This window comes from Gopherus flavomarginatus, chromosome 17 (assembly GCF_025201925.1).
Source record: "Gopherus flavomarginatus isolate rGopFla2 chromosome 17, rGopFla2.mat.asm, whole genome shotgun sequence".
NCBI lineage: Eukaryota > Metazoa > Chordata > Testudines > Testudinidae > Gopherus > Gopherus flavomarginatus.
Window position 1 is genome coordinate 21992988 of NC_066633.1, and position 22231 is coordinate 22015218.

Genomic DNA, 22231 nt, shown 5'->3' on the forward strand with positions numbered 1-22231 from the left:
TATCTGCTCAATATGCAGAGACAGTCAACAAAGGTAACAGAATGTTAGGGACGATTAGGAAAGGGATAGATAAGACAACAGTAAATATCATAATACCACTATATAAACCCATAGTAGGCCCACTTTGAATACTGCATGTAGTTCTGGTTGACTCATCTCAAAACAAACAAACAAACAAACTAGAGTTGGTACAGAGATGGGCAAGAAAAATGAAAAGGGGTATGGAACAGTTTCCATATGAGAAGAGCTTAAAAAGACTGAGACCTTTCAGCTTGGAAAAGACAACTAATGAGGGATACGATAAAGGTCTATAAAATCATGAATGGTGTAGAGAAATGAATAACATGTTACTCCTTCACATAACACAAGAACCAGAGGTCACCCAATGAAATTAATAGGCAGCAAGTTTAAAACTAACAAAATGAAGTACTTCTTCACATAGCTTACAATCAACCTGTGGAACTCATTACCAAGGTATGTTGTGAAGGCCAAAACTATAACTGGTTTCAAAAAAGAATTTGATAAGTTCATGGAGGATAGGTCTATCACTGGCTATTAGCTGAGACGGTCTTGGATGCAAACCCGTACTCTGGTTGTCCCTAATATCTGACTGCAGAAGCTGGGAGTGGACAACAGGGGATGGGTCACTCAATGATTGCCCTGTTCTGTTCATTCCCTCGAAGCACTGAGCATCAGCCACTGTCAGAAGATGAGTAAACGGCCTATTGGTCTGACCCAGTATGGCCATTATTATGTCCTATACCTTTGCCTGCAGATTGAAGAGCTCATTATCAAATATTTGTTCCCTATGTGGGTATTCTAGTCTAGAAATCATCCCTTAACCTTCTCGTTGTTAATCTAAAGAGACTGGGCTTTCTGAGTCATGTTTTCCATTCCTTTTATCATTCTCATGGCTCTTCTCTGAACACTCTCCAATTTATCACCATCCTTCTGGAATTGTGGACACCAGAACAGGACACAGGATTCCAGCAGCCATTGCACCAGTGCCAAATACAGAGGTAAAATAAACCCTCTACTCCAACTCGAGATTCCCCTGTTTATTCATCCAGGGATCAATCACAGTAGCTCTTATGGCTACAGAGCTGCAATTTGATCTCATGTTCAGTTGATTATCCACCACGACGTCCAAAGTCTGATTTTTCAGTCACTTCCCAGAATAGAATTCTCATCCTATAAGTATGGCCTACATTCTTCGTTCCTAGATGTAAATGATTACATTTAGCCATACTGCTTGTGCCCAAGTTTACCTAGAAATTCAGATCATTCAGTGTCAGTGACTTGTCCTGTTCATTACTTACCACTCCCCTAATTTTTGTGTCACTTACAAACATTATCAGTGATGATTTTACATTTTCTTCCAGGTCATTAATAAAAAATTTAAATAGTGTAGTGCCAAGAACCGATCTCTGCAGGACCCTGCCAGAACCCCAATCCTTTAGAGGCTCTCCCATTGTCAGTTTTTGTGTGTTATTTGCAATGTCAGTGCTGGTTTTGTGTGTTGTCTTATATACATGTTTGTTACAATGCTGGTTACAAATGTTACAAAGAGCTATCTTTGTTATACAGAAATTTAATAAAGATCCTTATCATTAATATACTAATTATAATAACCTAAAATTAACCAGGATGCACATGCAACTCTCTAGTGGCCGGGCCTCAGTAGCACTCAGTTGGAGGAATGTGCCTTAAAAATATGCTTCAAGTGTTAAACACTGCAGCAAAATCGTTTTGACAAGCTAATGATCAATGAGGGGGAAATGCCATAACTGCAATGAGGATATGAGAAGGGACTCTTTGACAAGAGCCAGTGAAGAAAAAATGAAATGCACATACTCTGGAAACAGGCTTTGCTACAAACATTTCAACACAGGCCTGAACAATGTGTGTTAAAGGGACAGAAAAGTTGTCATGCCATTCAGGAGAAATTCAGAAGAGACTGGTACTGCCATTGCCAGATTTCTGATCACTTTATCTGCCCCAGAATTATCAATGTCCAGAAGAGCTGCACTGCACTTCTCCTGGCAGGTTGTTAGATGCAAGCTAGCTTGATATGTCCCCCAAAAATGAAAGTGTATAGGATTTTGGTGCTTTGAGAAAGTGGAGACCCAGAACTCACAATAACTTGGTCTCAGTGTAAGTTACCATATAAATGCATCTTTACTATTTCTCAAATTCTTAGAAGTTGAGCAACTCAAAGCTGGACTTCTCCATAAGTGATAAAAACCTACTGCAGCTGCAGAAATAATAGTGAGTGGGTAGGTGTGGGAAATAAGAGAGTAATGAAAATGGAATTTTATCAGGTGACTTAGCATTTTATTCTGATACAGCTGCACTGAAAAAGTCCGTTTATAAACTGCAGCTCTTCCTATGACATTTGGCGGAGGTAGATTATTGTTTAGAATTTTTTAAATGTCTTAACTTCAAAGGTGAACAGAATTTTCCAACTGTTCTCTACACTTCTACTTGTCCAACACACGTTGTTGGAGACAGCTGAGCAAAATAATTCTAAAGTAGTTTAGCGCTTTCATATCATGTCCACCTACATGCGGAAGATGACCCCAGCTGACAATGTTCTCTACAACAGGTCTTCTCTGGCCTAACCCTCAAATGATGTTGAGAGTAACTTAGCAGCTAATGTACATGGAAAGATCCAGCCATTTTCAACATTGTTATAGATGTGTGATGGATACCATACTCAACCAGGTCTCTATCATGCTTTCTGTAAGAATTTCATAACAGTTTTGTTTCATCTACACCAGCAGATAAAAGTCATATTCCAACACCTGTTATAGGGATCTGGTCAGACAGGCTAATGATTAATGGCTCAATTAGTAATGGGTCATTCGTCCAGTAGAGATGTACTCTTTTCATCTTAAAACCCAGCAACTACAATTTATTTGTATTGTAGTAGCACCTCCGATTCCAATGCGCTAGGCACTGTGAGAGCCACGTTCTGAGTACTGTTGCTGCACCACAACTGCTTAGTTCTTGTTGGTGATGAGATATCCCAGCACGCCTGAGACGGACATCAGCAGCAGCACATATAGTCAGTGCTGGAGCAAGGAGTCTGCTTATGCAGAACATGTCACTCCCATTTTCACTCAGCATTCACTGGCATTTGCAGTATGATTATTTTTCTCACCTTTGGTCAGTTATTTGGGGGTGAAAGACAATGCCTGGTCTGCATTTTGGATGGCAGAAGTGACTGCTGTGTGTTATACTTAAAGTGGGAAACACGTTATGTCCCATGCTCTCTAGGTCAACATGTTCAGGGAGCTGGGGTTTCTCCGTCATTCTGTTTGTAGATCAAGTCAAAAATGGATATTTACAACACCCTGTGCTTTGATTTAAATCAACCTCAGCAACTTGTAGCCAATTCAGGGTCGGTTTGATTAGCCTCAACCCCTCCTGGCACTGCAGAAACAGGCATATGCTGGCAAGACTGCAGCTCAGTGGATGATGAAACTAAAATTCCTCCATCCCCATTGCCATAGAGGAGGCACAGGCATCCCACCAACCAGCTGCTCGGCCACAAGACACATGCAAACGCATGGAATGATTTTGGCAAGTGCCTTGTGCTCTCAAGGGAAGAAGGAAGAAATGTGAAGTAAATTGGCGTACTGCCCCTCTGAAGGAAGATGAGCCCACAGCACCCTTCCTTGCTCTTGCCTCCAAAGCAGAACATTTCCAGCTCTTCTGCATTCCCCCAAAACACGGGCTGAAAAGTAGCTTGGCAAGTATTCTGTAGGCACAAAGACCAATATTTAGGGTTCCTTGGATGAAAGTTGCTAAATAAATGCAAAGTGTTATGATACAGTGCTTTAAATCAGAAGAATCTAAAAGTGCTTTAGAAATTACACAGTGTACAGAACCATTTCACCCACCACTGAGATGCTGCCAACTCAGGAGCAAAATGCAACAGCTGTTGGAGAGCCCAGACCAATGTTACGCAACACCATAGGGCAGGAAGTGGAAACAATTATACATGGTGTAATATTCACTGGGGCTTTAGAGTCCTGAAATACACAACAGTAACATCTCAAAGAAGGGCCAAATATAGCTCACTCCACCACATTCATGACTGGCTACATTTCCTGGTCACATGACGCTGCCTGTAAGAGCCTTCACATCCTAAACTTTGTTTAATTAAAGAAATGCTACAAATTAACTGACTGACTATGTTATATAAACCAATGGCAGTACAAGAACGGGATCATTATATGAAATTAAGAAGCAGACACTCCAACCTGGACTTCAATTTTTATACCTGCTGAAAAATCTCCTTGGCAATCTAAATATAGTATTTTAATTATGTGCCCATCCTCCAGGGAAGCTGCATTGTTTCAGCTCTTTTTAAAACAGGTAAAGTACAGAACTTTATCAGGTTGACCAAATTCTAGCAAACAAAAGTCAAAATTCAGAACAGAACAGAAATTGAGAGCCACAGTGAATTCATATGGCATTAACAAAATTAATCCCAAGAACTATGCTGTTCTTATTAAGGACACCTTGAGGATGGTTCAAAAAAGAAAGTTTAATAAAGCACTGATTGCCTTATCCATTGTAAGAAATAGGAAAAGCTCAGTGTTTGCCAAATGGGAAAGAATGTAACCAGTGAGGGAAAAAAATGTAATTCTTGCAAACAACTGAGGTTAAAAACTAAATTTAAGTCTATAATAAAATGGTTGCCAGCATCTTTAAATTTTTAAACACAGAAATGATTAAGGATTTACATATAAGGAAATAATAAAAACTCAGTCTATATTGCTTGACTTAAGAGATGACTGGTGGGGACATGATAACTGCCCACAGATATCTGTAGGTCCTCGGATACTACAGAGACAAACATGGTATAAATGCTTAAAATGGATTAGATTAGACTGATACTGTGCTGATCCAAGAGATGAGAACTGCAGGATGAGTGGGACGAAAATAAGCAAAAGGAAATGTGGACAGAACAGTAAACAAAACTGCATGATAGCAAGAGACGTTGGGCTGAGGACTGGTGCAAATAAAGGGTTGGCCGCCCCTTCACTGGTGACATTTACAGTTGAACTATATAAAGCAGTAGAGGATACACCAATATGGGAAAAACCTCCACAATGGCCAGACATTAGGGCGGAATTAGATGAGCCAAGGAAAAATTATTGACTTGGAATTCTTCTTTCACAATGTTATTACCATTGGGTGTGAGCTTCTTAGGGTGAGACAGGTTCAAATTCCTCTAACACGTGGAATTTTTAACCCTTTGAAGCACTGACATTTGGGCAAGATGGTCTGCTGCCTAAGATCACATGCTGATCACACCACTGGAAACCGGATGTCTCCATGAGTTGTCGTCATTTCTCCTGCATACACATTTCTGGCAGTATTGCTTTGTTTTAGCTTCAAGGAAAGACTCACTGTTTGGTGTTCCTTTAGCTTCAGTCCCGGTATTTCACCTGGGGAGATCCAATCTTTTCCTCCTCCTCCTAAGTTGGTTGGTGTTTTGGGGCATGGCTTGTGAGACCTTGTAAGATTGCATCAAGTTTCATTATGACAGAAGAACTTCTGTAATTTCTTGCCTAACTGGCAACACCTTCCTCTGGTTCTGATGTGAGACAAATCTCGAGATTTTTTACTCTCCAGAGCTGGGAATCCTCTGCATATAGCTTCTTTCCAGAGGAGAAAATTACTCACCTGCGGTTCTGTTTCTTTGAACAACTCATCACCTTGGGGGGAGGGATAGATCAGTGGTTTGAGCATTGGCCTGAGTTCAGTCCTTGAGGGGGCCATTCAGGGAATTGGGGTAAAAATCTGTCTGGGGATTGGTCCTGCTTTGAGCAGGGGGTTGGACTAGATAACCTCCTGAAGTCCCTTCCAACCTTGATATTCTATGATACCACACAGAATTCCCAAACTGCCTCTCCTCCCCTCAGGCTATGGGATCCTGTTCCAAGATAGGGGGGTTCAGGAGGTTGGCTTATACAGTTTGAGAGGCTTCTTGTAACTAAAATCATCATTTGGGTTTTTATACCTCTTTATGCACTTTTTCCACCAGGGAATGTCACTGCTTGATGGCAGATCCCTGACAGAGAAGCCAGAACTACATGGAGGAGAAAGAGGGAGTCAGCAGTTTAGTGCTGCCCCTGATGGTGGCAGCAGAGGTGCTGTGAGATTTTCCCACAGTGACCAGGAGGAAGTCCCCTGGCAGTGCTTGGACCCTCTTTCTATGAGGTATGGACCTTAGCGGGAGGGTCCCAAATCGGAGCAGGGAATGGCTGCCAGGGGGCAGGTGAGGGAGCTGCTGCTGAGGCTGACCAGGAGAGAGCCAGAGAAGGGGCTACTGTTTCCTTATCCTCTCCACGCACAGCCATTAAAGCAACATCCTCTCTAAGCTACAGCTCAAGCTACTCAGGAACCCAGCTGCAAACTGGCCACCTGCATTCCGGCAGGGCTAGGCCTTGCTTGCATGGCATGAGGGTTGCAGCACAGTTCTGTTACCATGGTTTGGTCGGGGCTACCCAGGTGAAACCCTAGCATATTACAGCCCTGCTGGGACCCAACCACATTGTAACTGTATCCCCTCAACATGGCTGCAATTTTAGTGTAGACATGACATAACAGGCCCATGTCCCCATCAGGGAAGCTCCAACTCAGCATAGCTCCACTCTAGCAACCTCCTGCTCAGCACCACCCTACCAAAATAGGAAGCATTTGAGATACCCACAAGGAGCACTTCTGCTAAGGGCCCCCACATCACTAAAGCAATAGCTGCTTTAGGGACCTTGGTTACAGCATAGTTAAACATTGTAATATGATCCAGCTGTGTCCTCACATCTGGGTTCTAACCTGGGAAGGTCCAGGGTTTTAGCTCAGTTAAGGGAAAGCGATTAAGTCACTTCTGCACAACATTGGGTTGTAGTGGCAGCTGTATCATAGCTAGGTCCAAGCTTCCATCCAGCTCCATTCCCTCCCCCAAGCAGATCCAGTTCCTAGGTCAGGGCTGATCTATTCACCAGGAGCCTCACATATTTTAAAAGTATAGTTAAGGATGAAAACAACTAACAATTCTTTAAAATAAACAGCCAACAGAGGGATTATCCTTCCTTCTTCAGCCACACACAGGGTAATAACAATAATTATACAAAACTGCATCTTGCATGAGGCTGCATGGGACCTTAATGACACAAGAAAGTACAAGAGCTAAGTGGTTTGTCAGACATAATTACATATTTGTTTTTGCTCTGTATTGTAAGATCCAAAGCCCACCATTTGAATGCTGACATTTATTGTTTGGAAGTAATTAGCTTCACCACAGTATTACTGAGGTTCCCAACATTTAACAAGTGAAAACAGTGTATTTCTGAACAATTCCCACCCCCTCAAAAGGATTTCTATCATAGGTACATAGGGAACAAACGGATTGTCATACTGGACCAGACCAGTGGTGTATTTAATCCAGATATTTCAGAGGACTATGCATGAAATGCTGCAGCAGGCAGTTGTGGGATAACTTGCCCTTGGGAATTTTTTCTCCTAACCTGAATACAGGCAGGCTTTTGCCTTGAAATACACCTATACTCCGATATAACGCTGTCCTCGGGAGCCAAAAAATCTTACCTCATTATAGGTGAAACGACGTTATACTGAACTTGCTTTGATCCACCTGAGTGCGCAGCCCACACTCCCGGAGCGCTGCTTTACCGTGTTATACGCACATTCATGTTATATCAGGGTAGAGGTGTAGAATGGCTTACAATCCTTCCAAAACACTTGTTTATTTTTTTAATATTCATTCTTATAGCTCTGGATGTTCTCAATATCCATATAAATGTCTAATCTCTTTCTGAATCCTGCTAAGCTCTTGGCCTGAACAATGTCTTGTGGCAATGAGTTCTAACTGCTAATAAGGCTTTAAGTAAAAAAAAAGTATTTCCTTTTATCGATTTTGAATTTGCTACCTTTTAATTTCATTGAATATCTGCTTTTTCTTGCATTCTAAGACAGGGAAAATAGAAGATTCTGATCTACCTTCTCTAGACCATTCATTACATTCTCACCCCCTACACTTCTCATTTGTCTCCTCTCTCAGGTGAAGTCTTCTTTTTTCAGTCACCCTTCATAACAAAGTTTCCATGCCGTTAATCACTATTGTCAAGTTCTCAAAATTCCACACTAACGAACATGCACTGATATGTGGGGACCACAGGCAAGTGAAAAGGTTAGGAAGGAGTTGGGGTTTTCCGTTTAACATCACTAATTCTCAGTTTAAAACAGCTGCAGAGTGAACTGTAGCTATTTCAAAGGCAGCAAGTGCTAGACACTTCAGATTGAAACAGCAAAAGGCAAGACTTTTAAATGGTATAAAATCAATTAAATGCAATGAATAAATGACTATAAAGGAGAACTGCTACAAGAAGGTAGTGACATCAAGCACACGAAATTCAGAAACTCTAAAAAGATAAGGTTGCTTTGGCAACCCTAAACTGCCTGTATATTTTATGATACCCAGTAATAGTGAAGAGCTTAAATTATGGCTTACAACTGACAAGGGACAGTTTCAAATGGTCATAACTTTATAAAAGCAATAACAAATATCTCCAACAAAACAAAGGCCTCGTTGAGGACTCTGTCAAAGACAGCAAAGAGTCCTGGGGCACCTTATAGACTAACAGACATTTTGGAGCACGAGCTTTTGTGGGTGAATACCCACTTCATTGGATGCATGTAGTTTTTTGCGGCTTATCTAAAAGCATACCTAGATTCTTTTTGTTTAAATTAGTAAAGGTTTTTTTCACCTTCACATAAATAAAATAAAATGGCTAAAAAGACTTTGCTTAAGTTTTCCAAAAAAATGTAAAGATTGTGAAAAAATCACACCTGGGAAGCTTCAACCCTCATTCTTTGTGCACACAAATTTATGGGAGTAAATTCTGGCACTTAGACAGCTAAGTGTCTCTTTGTGTGCACAAACTGGGTATGCGCCTGTCTAAGTGATACCGTTTATGCCAACAAGGAATTGCAGGCACAAAACAACACAGGTGTAACGTTTGCACATTCAGAAGGGAGGTGACTACAGAAAAACTGAAGGACACAATCGTGCCACCATTAGAGGCACCCGCTATACCACAATACACCCAGTAATTCCTATGCTAAAACAGTCTGTATTGAAAACTAAGGAAATTGAACTAGATGTTGGTAGGACTAGAGACATTAGAAAAGGAAAAGAATTGCTAGGTCACTGTATCCATCCATCTTCTGGTGGCCAATACAAAGTTGTTCCCTCCAGTGCTTTGGTCCAGGCTAGTTTTCAAAGACTCTACTACTGCCATTGTATCTGGGCCATCAGGCTTTCCAAACCCTGTATTATTTTGTTTTTTCTCTGCATCTCTTCAAATATCTTCTGTATGTATGGGATGTGGGCTTGGAAGGATTATATTTGTATCAGTAAATGTCAGTAAATGATTTCCCTGTACACACACAAAAACCCAATGAAAAAATATTTCCATTGATAACAACAGAAATTTACAGATAGGCAGATAAAGAATAATGGCTGTTTGAGACCTTTTATTAGAATTTGATTTAAGGATATTTATTTTGTCTATTTTGACATGTGCTGTTAACAATTTGTGTTTTAATGGTTATAAAGCTTTAACTTTTGGAATCTCAATGTCTACTGTTATTAACTAATTGTCTGAACCCTTCCCCCATACCTTCGCAGCTTGAGAAAATTTAAATCGATACAAAGTGGAAAAAAAATGTTTAAAAATAAACATCAATATTATCCGTCAAAATTATAAAAAAATAAAATTGAACTCTGCTGAGCCTAACAATATGTAAGTCTCATACTAGTGACACTTCAGTAGGGACATTTTGGGGATATAATAAAAGGCCTGCTTAACATATGGTCAACTGGATGCCCAGGAGTCTGCCTAAGCTGTGCTGGCCACCTAGCATTCCTGAAGACCATCTGGACATGCAATGTAGCACATTCCAGAAGTAAATATTGTCATTACTTATCATTTTTAAGCATCCAGAAGTCCTCAGCAAGAGAGAGCAACAAAGTACTAGGCAACTGGGATGTGTGGGAAGTGAATACAAGGAAAGGAAGATGACGCTCTCTAGACAAAAGACGGTTACTCACCTTTGTAACTGTTGTTCTTCGAGATGTGTTGCTCACATCCATTCCAGTTAGGTGTGCGCGCCGCGCGTGCACGTTCGTCGGAAACTTTTTACCCTAGCAACTCCAGTGGGCCGGCAGGTCGCCCCCTGGAGTGGCGCCGCCATGGCGCCCAATATATATCCCTGCCGGCCCACCCGCTCCTCAGTTCCTTCTTGCCGGCGACTCCGACAGTGGGGAAGGAGGGCGGGTGTGGAATGGATGTGAGCAACACATCTCGAAGAACAACAGTTACAAAGGTGAGTAACCGTCTTTTCTTCTTCGAGTGATTGCTCACATCCATTCCAGTTAGGTGAATCCCAAGCCATACCTAGGCGGTGGGGTCGGAGCGAGAAGTCGCGGCATGGAGCACAGCAGATCCGAAGGCCGCATCCTCTCTAGACTGCTGGACCAGGGCGTAGTGGGAAGCAAAGGTGTGGACCGATGACCAGGTCGCTGCCCGACAGATTTCCTGGATGGGCACACGGGCAAGGAAAGCCAGCGACGACGCCTGCGCCCTGGTAGAATGCGCAGTCACACGGCCCGTAGGGACGTGGGCCAAGTCATAGCAGGTCCTGATGCAGGACGTTACCCAAGAGGATAACCTCTGGGAGGAGATAGGAAGCCCTTTCATGCGGTCCGCTACTGCCACGAAAAGCTGGGGGGATTTGCGGAAGGGCTTAGTCCTCTCCACGTAGAACGCGAGAGCCCTACGGACATCAAGCGAGTGGAGCTGCTGCTCCCTGCCTGAGGAGTGAGGTTTCGGGAAAAAAAACCGGGAGGAATATCTCTTGGTTGACGTGGAAGGCTGAGACCACCTTGGGGAGAAAAGCAGGGTGTGGTCTCAGCTGCACCTTGTCCTTGTGGAAGACCGTATATGGGGGGTCTACCACAAGAGCCCGGAGTTCCGACACCCGTCTAGCTGAGGTGATAGCTACTAGAAAGGCCGTCTTCCAAGAGAGGTAAAGCAGGGAGCAAGTAGCTAACGGCTCAAAGGGGGGCCCCATGAGCCGGGACAACACCAGGTTAAGATCCCAGGTTGGAGCAGGGGGACGGACGTTAGGGTATAAACGTTCCAGCCCCTTAAGGAATCTAGACACCGTCGGGTGGGAAAAAACAGAGCGACCATCCGCACCCGGGTGAAAGGTGGAGATAGCTGCTAGGTGGACTCGTAACGACGATATGGCCAGACCTTGCCCTTTGAGGGACCAAATGTAGTCTAAGATGTCGGCTACTGAAACTTCCATAGGGCGGAGATTTTTCTCCACGCACCAAAAGGAGAAGCGCTTCCATTTGGCCAAATATGTCGCTCTTGTGGACGGCTTCCTGCTGCCCAAGAGCACCTCCCTCACCGGCGTGGAACAGCGCAGCTCAGAGCCAGTCAGCCACGCAGGAGCCACGCCGCTAGGTGCAGCGACTGCAGGTCCGGGTGACAGAGGGTCCCGTGCTCCTGGGTAATCAGGTCCGGATGAAGGGGCAGGGGAACTGGGTCGGCTATGGTCAGGTCCAGCAGCATGGGGTACCAGTGCTGTCTGGGCCATGCCGGGGCTACCATGATCACGTGAGCCCTGTCCCTGCGCACCTTCAGAAGGACCCTGTGGACCAACGGGAATGGGGGAAACGCATAGTACAGGTGGGTCGACCACTGGATGAGAAAGGCATCCGCTATCGACCCGGGCTCCCTGCCCTGAAAGGAGCAGAACGCTTGGCACTTCCTGTTCTCTTTGGACGCGAAGAGGTCCACCCGGGGATAACCCCACCTCCGGAAGATGGAGAGGGCGACGTCTGGGCGGAGGGACCACTCGTGTGACAGGAAGGATCTGCTCAATCGATCCGCCAGCGTGTTCCGTACTCCGGGGAGGAAGGAAGCCATGAGGTGAATGGAGTGGGCTACACAAAAGTCCCAGAGTCGTATCGCCTCGTGGCACAGGGAGGAGGATCTGGTGCCGCCCTGCTTGTTGATATAATACATGGTCGTCGTGTTGTCGGTGAACACCGCGACACAACGACCCTGGAGCTGATGACAGAACGTTTGACAAGCAAGACGGACCGCTCTCAACTCCCGCATGTTGATGTGTAGCCGCACCTCCTCCTGGGACCACAGGCCCTGCGTCCTCAGGGTCCCTGCGTGGGCCCCCCAGCCGAGATCTGAGGCATCTGTTGTTAGGGACACCGAGGGCTGAGATGGGTGGAAGGGGAGACCCGCACACAACACTGACTGGTCCAGCCACCAGTCGAGAGAATCTAAGACCCCCTGGGGGATCGTGATTAACATATCTAGTGGCTGTCTTGTCGGCCTGTAATGACCGATGAGCCACAGCTGGAGTGGCCTCATGCGGAGCCGAGCGTAATTGGTCGCGAAAGTACAGGCCGCCATGTGGCCTAACAGGGTTAGACACGTCCTCACTGACATCAAGGGGGCTGTCTGTAGCCGTTGCACGATGGCCGACAAGGCCTGGAACCGCTGCAATGGCAGCAAGGCCCTGCCCACAGTGGCGTCCAGGACGGCCCCGATGAATTCCACCCTTTGTGTGGGGGCCAGGGTGGACTTGTCTGTGTTCACCAAGAGGCCCAGAGCGGCGAACATGTCGGTGATCACACGGACATGGCTGCAGACTTGTTGGTGCGACGTGCCTCGAATCAACCAATCGTCCAGATACGGGAACACGTGGATACGACTGCGCCGAAGCTGCGCCACAACAACTGCCATGCATTTCGTAAATACTCTCGGGGCCGTGGACAAGCCAAATGGGAGGACTGCAAATTGGTAATGCAGAGACCCCACAAGGAAGCGAAGGAAACGTCTGTGGGGTGGCCAGATAGCAATGTGAAAATACGCGTCCTGCATGTCGAGGGCGGCGTACCAGTCTCCCGGATCCAGGGATGGGATAATGGTCCCCAAGGAAACCATGCGGAACTTCAACTTCACCAGGTACTTGTTGAGCTCTCGCAGGTCGAGGATGGGCCTGAGGCCTCCCTTGGCCTTGGGGATCAGAAAGTAGCGGGAATAAAACCCCTTGCCTTTCTCGTTCTCCGGCACCGCCTCTATAGCTCCTTTGCCGAGGAGCGTCTGCACCTCCTGCCGAAGGAATTGCTCGTGAGAGGGGTCCCTGAAGAGGGATGAGGAAGGGGGGCGGGGAGGAGGAAATGAAACAAACTGCAGGCGGTATCCCGACTGCACCGTGCGTAAGACCCAGCGGTCTGATGTTATTAGGGACCACGCCGGGAGGAAAAAAGAAAGGCGGTTGGAAAACGGGGGGAAAGGATCCAATGGGGAAACTGTTACTGCGCCCTCGGGCGCACCTTCAAAATGAAGGCTTGGGACCAGGCGGGGGCTTAGAGGAGCCTTGGTTTTGGCCCCCTTGGTTCCCCGAGTGCCTGCGCCTTCCGTTCCTGCCGCGGCGCCTGTTAAGGTCCTGCCGCTGGCGGAACTGGAGATACGGCCTGCGCTGTTGTTGCTGTTGCTGCGGCCGGAAGGGTCTGCGTTGCGTCACTGGAGTGTGCATCCCCAGTGACCTCATGATGACTCGGTTGTCTTTTAGACTCTTGAGTCTAGGGTCTGTCTTATCCGAGAACAGCCCTTGGCCTTCAAAAGGAAGGTCCTGTATTGTGTGCTGGAGCTCCGGCGGAAGGCCGGAAACCTGCAGCCAGGAGAGGCGACGCATTGTTACACCCGACGCGAGGGTACGGGCAGTCGAATCCGCAGCGTCCAGAGAGGCTTGCAAGGACGTGCGTGCGACCTTCTTGCCTTCCTCTAAGATGGCCGCAAACTCCTGACGAGCATCTTGTGGCAACAGCTCCTTGAATTTGTCTGCTGCCACCCAGGAGTTAAAGGCGTATCTGCTTAACAGGGCCTGTTGGTTGGAGACCCTGAGTTGCAGCGCCCCAGCCGAGTACACCTTACGGCCGAGGAGATCCATCCGCCTGGCCTCCCTGGATTTGGGGGCTGGAGCCTCCTGACCATGACGCTCTTTATCATTGACGGATTGGACCACCAGGGAACACGGAGTCGGGTGTACGTGGAGGTACTCGTAGCCCTTAGAAGGAGCCATGTACTTCCTCTCGACGCCCTTCGCAGTGGGAGGAATGGAGGCCGGAGACTGCCAGATGGTGTTGGCGTTGGCCTGGATGGTCCGTATGAACGGCAGGGCGACCCTGGTGGGAGCGTCTGCCGAGAGGATGGTGACAATAGGGTCCTCTACCTCCGAGACCTCCTCGGCTTGTAGACTCAGGTTTTGGGCTACTCGCCGGAGGAGGTCCTGGTGCGCCCTGAGGTCCAGCGGGGGGGGGCTGTTGGAGGAGGTCCCAGCCACCGCTTCATCAGGGGAAGAAGATGAGGAGACCCCCGGCAAGAGGGTGTCTAAAGGGGGGTCTCCCTCGGCCCTCGCCTCTGCCTCAGGAGCCAAAGTGGAGTCCTGGTGCTTGGATCCTTCCTCCCCATCCGGGGAGGGAGGGGGGCGAGACAACGAGGCCTCAGGTGCCCTGCGCTCCGCAGTCGCCGGCCTAGCAGGGAGCTGTTGGGGGCCCTGGGCCTGATGATATGCCCAGGGTGTCCAGAAACCCCATTGCTGTGGGGCTGGGTCCTGCTGTGGAGGCTCGCTGAACAGCGCCGCCTGCCGGTCGGTGCCCAGCGCGTACCCACTGTCCGCCAGCGAAGACACGGACGGCTGCCTAGAGGGCCATGGCGGGGCGGACCCTGGATGGTAAGGGTCCGCGCGGGCCGGCACGGGCGATCTTCTCGGTGCCGGGGACCGGTGCCGGGAGTCGTAACGGTGCCGGGAGCGGGACCGAGTTCTGCCACGGTGCCGGGATCTGGATCGGTACCGGGCGCCGCTTCGGTGCCGGGATCGGGACCTGCCACCGGTTCGGTACCGGGAGGTCGACCGGGACCGGGACCTGCCACCAGCTCGGCGCCGGGAGGTCGACCGGTGCGGCGAACGTCTGGATCGGCTCCTGGACTCGCGGTGCCGGTAACGACGGCTGGAGTCTGACCGCGATCGTCTCGGTGTCGACCGGCACCGCGAGTGCGACCGGTACCGCTGAGGGGAGCGGTGCCGGGACTGCGAGCGGCGGCGGGATCTGGAGCGACCGTGACGTCGGGACCTGGAGCGAGAACGAGAGTCCCGGGACGGTGCCGACATCATAGGCTTGCCTCTGGACACGACCCGCACCGGAGGTACCGGGGGTGGTAGCTGAGTGGGCTCGGTCATGGCTATGAGGTCCCGTGCCGAGGCGAAGGTCTCTGGTGTAGATGGCACCACTATCTCGACCCCAGATGTCATGGGGGAGCTTGGCGGCACCGGACTCGACGGACCCGCCGGGCCCGGAGTCGACGGTGCCGGCGGCGCCGTGGCCGATGCTGAGGCCGGGCGCTCCACTCGGGTGTGCCTGGCCGGAGTAATGGACTTCGACGGCCTAGGCTCTGTCCCCGGTGCCGGAGAAGGTCGGTGCCGGGGAGTCTTCTCGGTGCCGGTGCGATCCGGTGCCGGCGCCGAGATCACGGCCTGCGAAGCCGCCGGGTCAAGTGCCGCCTCCATGAGGAGAGTCCGGAGCCTTTGATCCCTCTCCTTCTTAGTCCTTGGCTTGAAAGCCTTGCAGATGCGGCACTTGTCGGATCTATGCGATTCCCCCAGGCACTTCAGGCACGCGTCGTGGGGGTCGCTGGTGGGCATAGGCTTCTTGCAGGCCGCACACTGCTTGAAGCCCGGCGAACCAGGCATGAGCCCGGTGCCGGGTGCCGGGAAGGGCTAAGCCCCCGGCGAAAAACTATTTACAACTACTTAACACTTAACTACTACTATCTAACTTAACAGTCTAATTAACAACTACAATAGAGATAACGATAGAAAAACAAGGAGAGCTAGGGACGTGGAGGACAGCTATGCCGCGCTCCACAGTTCCAACGACCGACACGGCGGTAAGAAGGAACTGAGGAGCGGGTGGGCCGGCAGGGATATATATTGGGCGCCATGGCGGCGCCACTCCAGGGGGCGACCTGCCGGCCCACTGGAGTTGCTAGGGTAAAAAGTTTCCGACGAACGTGCACGCGCAGCGCGCACACCTAACTGGAATGGATGTGAGCAATCACTCGAAGAAGAACCAAACGATACTGCTTTAATAATGGCGCCTGAAAGATACGAGAGAGTAGCTGGAAGACAAGAGTTTGGTTGTGCCATGGTAGAATGTGCCCCACCTGATGGATTAAACTTCAGCAGATCCTTTATTAGCAGACAGACAGAATAGCATGTCCGAGCAAATGGGGGAAAACAAAAGCACAATATAAAGCTTTAAAAGAGGGACTGAGCAGTGATGCTGAGGAGTGATTTCAGGTGCCCAGCGTCAAGGAGCTTCAGGGGCCAGGATAAAAGCATTATGTCCAGATGAGATCCATTATACTGCAGTGTTTCTGTGCACCCCCTGAAGCCAGATGAGAAAGCCACACTGACAACAGACTCAGGCCTTATCTACGTTGGGGGCGAGAGGGAGGGTATTAACTAACATGATTCTATGATTGCACTGGAATAGGTTACCTAGGGAGGTGGTGCAATCTCCTTCCTTAGAGGTTTTTAAGGTCAGGCTTGACAAAGCCCTGGCTGGGATGATTTAGTTGGGAACTGGTCCTGCTTTGAGCAGGGGGTTGGACTAGATGACCTCCTGAGGTCCCTTCCAACCCTGATATTCTATGATTCTATGAACACTGAATTTCTGTGCATTAACGGAGGGGTATTAGGCAGTCCACAATAACTGCGTACACTCATATAAAATGGTTTCTACCCCAGTACGGATTGGTGTTTATACACCGCAGGGACTTTGTGATGATTTTGTGTACGACATTCTAGGTGGGTATCTAATGATGCTTTGCTTCACGGCTGGACTCTATGAATTCTGGGAGTTCTCTCACTGTGTATTGTGAGATACATAAGGGAAGTTAGCTAGAAGCAAGCGGACCTGTGGGTTTTGGGATCAAACTTAACAACTTCTGTGATTCCTCTCCTGCCTCCTGTGATTCATCTCTTGTGAGCTTGCGCCACTCCCCACAACCAGCACTCTGCGATCATGGATGAAGCAGTGTTCCAGGGCGAGGTGCTGACAACCACCAATACAAAGATGCTGGTGGAGAGTTCTTTGAGATCTCGCCGCCAAGTGGCAATGGCTTTGACGGTCAGTCGCAGGCTGTGGTAGTTGAAAGACATTCCATTACATGAATCTGTATTTGCTAACAGTGGCCTACAGTAATCATTGCAGTGGAAATGGTTTCATTCCACACACAAGACGACTGCCCACCAAGAAGAAAGGAAGAAAAGATTTACAACCTTACAGCTCAGTTACAACATTATGACAAAGAGCTAATTAATTAGGTTACAGCAATCAATACAGCCCAAGACCTTCAGAAAAAGCTGCTGGGTAAAATTTTCAAAAGCACCTAGGGGCCAGATTATAAAAGTTATTAGACACCTAACTCATGAATTGGAGTTAGCAGCCCAGGCCCTAAGTGACTTAGGAACCTAAATCCCATTTTCAAAAGGGACTAAGTCTCATTAGGCTCCTAAGTTAGCTGGGCATTTTTAGAAACTTTACCACTTGCTAGAAAAGCCACATTCTTATAACACCAGCCACATAGCCCCCTCTCTGTTCTGATGTGCCCCAGCCCACCCCCCCAGCCCATTTAAATGCACCGCCCACCCACAGGGATGCCATATCCCCGCCTCTGCATGGCACCTCCCCCTTCATATGTGCCATATGGCCCCCTCTGGGCCGATATATTCCCTATATGTCATGTCTCTCCTCTTCCCCGCCATGGCCACCCACTGCATGAACCATGAAGCCCCCTTTTTGCTCTGCCCCATTGTCTTGCACATGACACAGAACTCCCTCTGCATTTTGATCTGTGCTCCTCCACCTCCCACTGGTGCCAAGCGGGCCCCTCTCCACTCCGACATTCCTCCTCTCTCTCTCGTTTTTCCCATGGAATGTTTTCTCCTGGTAGATGAGTTCAGCGGTTCTCAAACTGTAGGTTGGGACCCCAAAGTGGGTCACGACCCTGTTTTAATGGGGTCACCACAGCTGGTGTTAGTGAGACTTGCTGCGGCCAGATGCAAAGCCGAAGCCTGAGCCCCACCACCCGGGGACGAAGCAGAAGCCCGAGCCCCCCTGCCCAGGGCTGAAGCCAAAGTGGCAGGGCTCAGGTTACAGGCTAAAGCCCTTGGGCTTCGCTTTGGTGTGGCTCGGTCTTTGGCTTTGGATCCCTGTCCAGGGCGGCAGAGCTCAGGCGGGCTCGGGCTTTGGTCTCCGTTCCTAGGGTTGTGCGATAATTTTTGTTGTCAGAAGGAGGTCACGGTGCAATGAAGTTTGAGAACCCCTGAGTTTGTCACTTTGCTAGTTGCTGGCTTTGTCCTGATCTTGCCTGCTCCTTTATGAGCTGGCTGAATGTCAGCATTTCAATAAGGAACAGGTGGGAGGCTGCCTCTTACAGTACATTCAGGATCGGCTAAATAATTTGATTATTATTGAGCAAAGTTAATTCTATGAAAAAGTCACTTCCTGCTCCATGCTCACATCATCTCAGCCAAAGCTCTTTGGCACGTGCAGCTAAACTGTGGAATGGGAGGCTGATTATGGCACGTTTGTGTCTGATCAACAAAGACAGCAAACTTGCCATTCTTCCACACTGCCAAGGCTTTGTGGCTGACCACTCCACCAGTGACAGCATATATTTCCAGACTGCCATTCACTCTGCAGATTTCCACCGCTCTTTAAGAACTACTCTCTGGGTAGATAAGTATCAGTTCACCCAACAGTGAAATGCAGTCAACTCTAGGGTAAATTGCATGCTCATGGGACTGTCTCAGGTTTTGTAAATCTGTTCTAGGTAATTTCTGTCATGGCCTGTTTCCCAGGACTTTGGGGAAGCAAGAGGCAGCTGCAGCACCGCTGTGCACTCCTACAGCTTGACAGCACAGATTCCAGGGCTTATCTCCCCCACTCTCACTCCCTGATGGCTGAATGTCTCAGCTGCAGCTCCTGAGATGAGACAGTTGGGAAGGAAGGAAGGATGGGTGAAGTCAGATAATAATATATAATATATGGAGATATACCTATCTCACAGAACTGGAAGGGACCCCGAAAGGTCATCGAGTCCAGCCCCCTGCCTTCACTAGCAGGACCAAGTACTGATTTTGCCCCAGATCCCTAAGTGGTCCCCTCAAGGATTGAACTCACAACCCTGGGTTTAGCAGGCCAATGCTCAAACCACTGAGCTATCCCTCCTCAAGATCTGGGGCTTAAGGGCAGGGATGAGCTGGATGAGGGAAAATTTCTGAAGCAAGCATGAGGTCAAGCCCTCAGCAGGGTATGTCACATTCTGAAGATTTCCCTGCTTTTTCCTACTACTCATCATAGAAGCAGATACCTTAAAATTGACCAGAATTTACCCAACTTCTCTGGTGGCTGGAGACTGAAAAGGTCCCCTTCTGCATGTTTGAAAAACTGTCCCTTGAGAAAAATGTCAAAGGCTGGCAACTATGGGGGGAAGCAACTGCTATTGTGATGGGGCGTCTGCCCCACACTGGCATGTAAGGGGCTAAAAGAGCCGTAAAGAAGGCTGCATAGGAAACAGCCAATAGGAGAGAGACTGCGAGGGGCAGCCAATCAGGGCCCAGCAAGCCCATATAAGAAGAGCCGCAGGGTCAGTTGCTGCCTGGAGCTCAAGGAGGGAGAGCTGGGTTCCTAGCAGATGGATGGAAGCCAGCACCCTGGACAGAGCAGTGCTGGCAGGGACCGGGGGAGTGAGAGGGAGCTTCTGGGTGGCTGCTAGGACTGACCTGCTGAAGCTCTGAGGTAAGGTTGAAGATGGGGGGAAGTGGTTCAGGGAAATGTATTGAGAAGTAGGAGGGGACAAAGCATGTGGCTGCCATCTTCACAGTCCCTGGAGTAGTGAGTGGGCCTGGGTCCCTCTCCCTACTCAATACTAGAGAAGTGGCTGGACACTTGGACTGCAGTACTGATCCCTGGAAAGGGGAAAGCACAGATGGTGACACACCCGGAGGGCCGTGTCATGAAGCAGATGCTGTGGTCCCTGGAGCAACGCAGGTCAGAGAGCAGATGTGATGGCGGGTGAGGCACCATCAGGAGGGGGCGTACCAACCTGCAGAACTAATCCCCAAGATGGCCAGCATGGTGAGTTGAACCCCATCACACTATTCAATTCCAAGACTTATCGTTCTCACTTTATAGAAATGTTCATCAATAAAAAATAAAAATCCTGATACAGACGCACCGTGGGGCAAATCACCCCATGATCCTAGCCACATGGTGCATCACAGGTCCTAATGGGGCCTCAGAAACACTAGTGAACACAAGATTCCCCAAAAGCACAAACTAGGCAGGAGATGGGGCCCACTCCCTTCATATCAGATTCCATTAGCCTGTCCCTCACCCCACTCATGTCCCTCATTTATTCTGTACAGCCTCTCCCACCTCACCAACACAGACACACATGCTGCTCCTTCTGGTTCCTAGGGGGTTTCTCTGCGTGGAATGGGGCTGAGTCAGGAACTCCCAGTTTTCACGTAGACACTTTATAGATTAGAAAAGAAAGTGATACATTTTCCTGTTCCCACTGTCCCCACCCCTGGCTTTCACCGCAGAGGTAGAATTTAGTCCTGTGCCATAGAGGGCAGTACTGGCTCTAGGCACAAACCCACAATGCTATAATTCCAGCTCTGCTTGGAGCGGCAGCAATCAGCAACACAAGAGCCTTGCCCTGGGGGGCCTAACATTGCTTCTGTCTGCACAGGAGAAAGTACTCAGCCCCCACCCACCTGAGCAAAGGATTGTTTGTGTGTGCCAGGGGCTGCAGAGGCTGGGCTTCCCCTTGTCCTGGCCACTGAGATACTGCAGTGGCAGTCACCTCCTTGTCCTCTGCCACCTGGGATGCACTGGAGCCAGCAGCTGGGTTGCCTCACTTTTGGAAGGGACACCTAGCACACGGCCCTGTGGTGGTGGCCACACTCTTCCTGAGGAGCAGCAGGGTGGCTTGCAGCCCAGAGTCATGGCAGTGGGAGCCCTCCCCTGCCCAGAACAAGAGAGGGCCTAGTCTCCTCTCATAGCAGACATGGGGCCACCAACTTACTACTTCTGCAGGAGATTGCCTGCAGACTCAGGCAGACGTCCCTGCACTGGTTACACTTAGGGCAAGTTTTTCTTTACAGACATGAAGACTAGAAACTTTGTGTGACTCTAGGAGCCAGGGCCCTAGAAACAGGCCTATGGTTCCTATGCTTTAATCAGGCTCCTGCCCCATACCTTGCTCCGTGGCTGCCATCTCTGGCTCCTACTCCAGAGACTGGCACTGCACAAAGACAGAATTGCCAAGAATATTCACATCACAGCCAGAGGTGAGAGAAATACGGCCACATACCTGCTTGAAGAGCTTCTCTTCCCAGTACTGCTGCTCTCATCAGCCTAGAGAACAAGAGACAAAGAAGAGCTGGTTAGGGTCAGACAGAGAAAAGATTCACACTTTGTAACTTTTCCCAATAATAACAAGATAATATTCTGCACTGATAGTCTCTCGCTTTGTCCATCCTGCAGGCTGCACTCCCACCCCCAACTTTTCAGTCCCCTTTCTTCTGGATGAAAACGGGAGTTGAGTGAGGGGCAATGGAGGATAGAAATTATTATTTGTACTTTGGAAATGCCAAAGGCCACAATCAGAAAGTAGTTCCCCATCTTGCTGGGTGCTGTGTAGACACATTAGATTGCTAGTTCACTGGGACAGGGACCATCTCTCTGTTCGGCATTCGTATAGAACATAGCACACTGGAGTCCTGGCCCATGACTTGGCTCACAAGTGCTAGGATGATGATAAACGACAACAATTGTCATTAGGACACCACAGTCCTGGCCATTGAAATGTCTATAGTTTTAGGCCCCAATCCTGCAAAAACTTACATACATGCTTAACTTTTGCATTTGGTGGGACTGCTTGTGAGCTTAAAGCTAACCACGTGCATAAGGCTTTGACAGATCAAGGCCTAATTTATAGCAGAGCTCAGCAAGTCAGGTAAG

At 48.7% G+C, this 22231-nt stretch overlaps 1 protein-coding gene across 1 annotated transcript in view; it reads right to left on the reverse strand.

The window, feature by feature from the left end:
- The window catches only part of ZNF618 (zinc finger protein 618), a 292476-nt gene that overhangs the window by 122955 nt on the left and 147290 nt on the right, over positions 1-22231 (reverse strand). Inside the window, 1 exon segment of the mRNA XM_050926335.1 lies at positions 21582-21625. Within this exon segment, the coding sequence (XP_050782292.1) occupies positions 21582-21625 (44 nt within the window).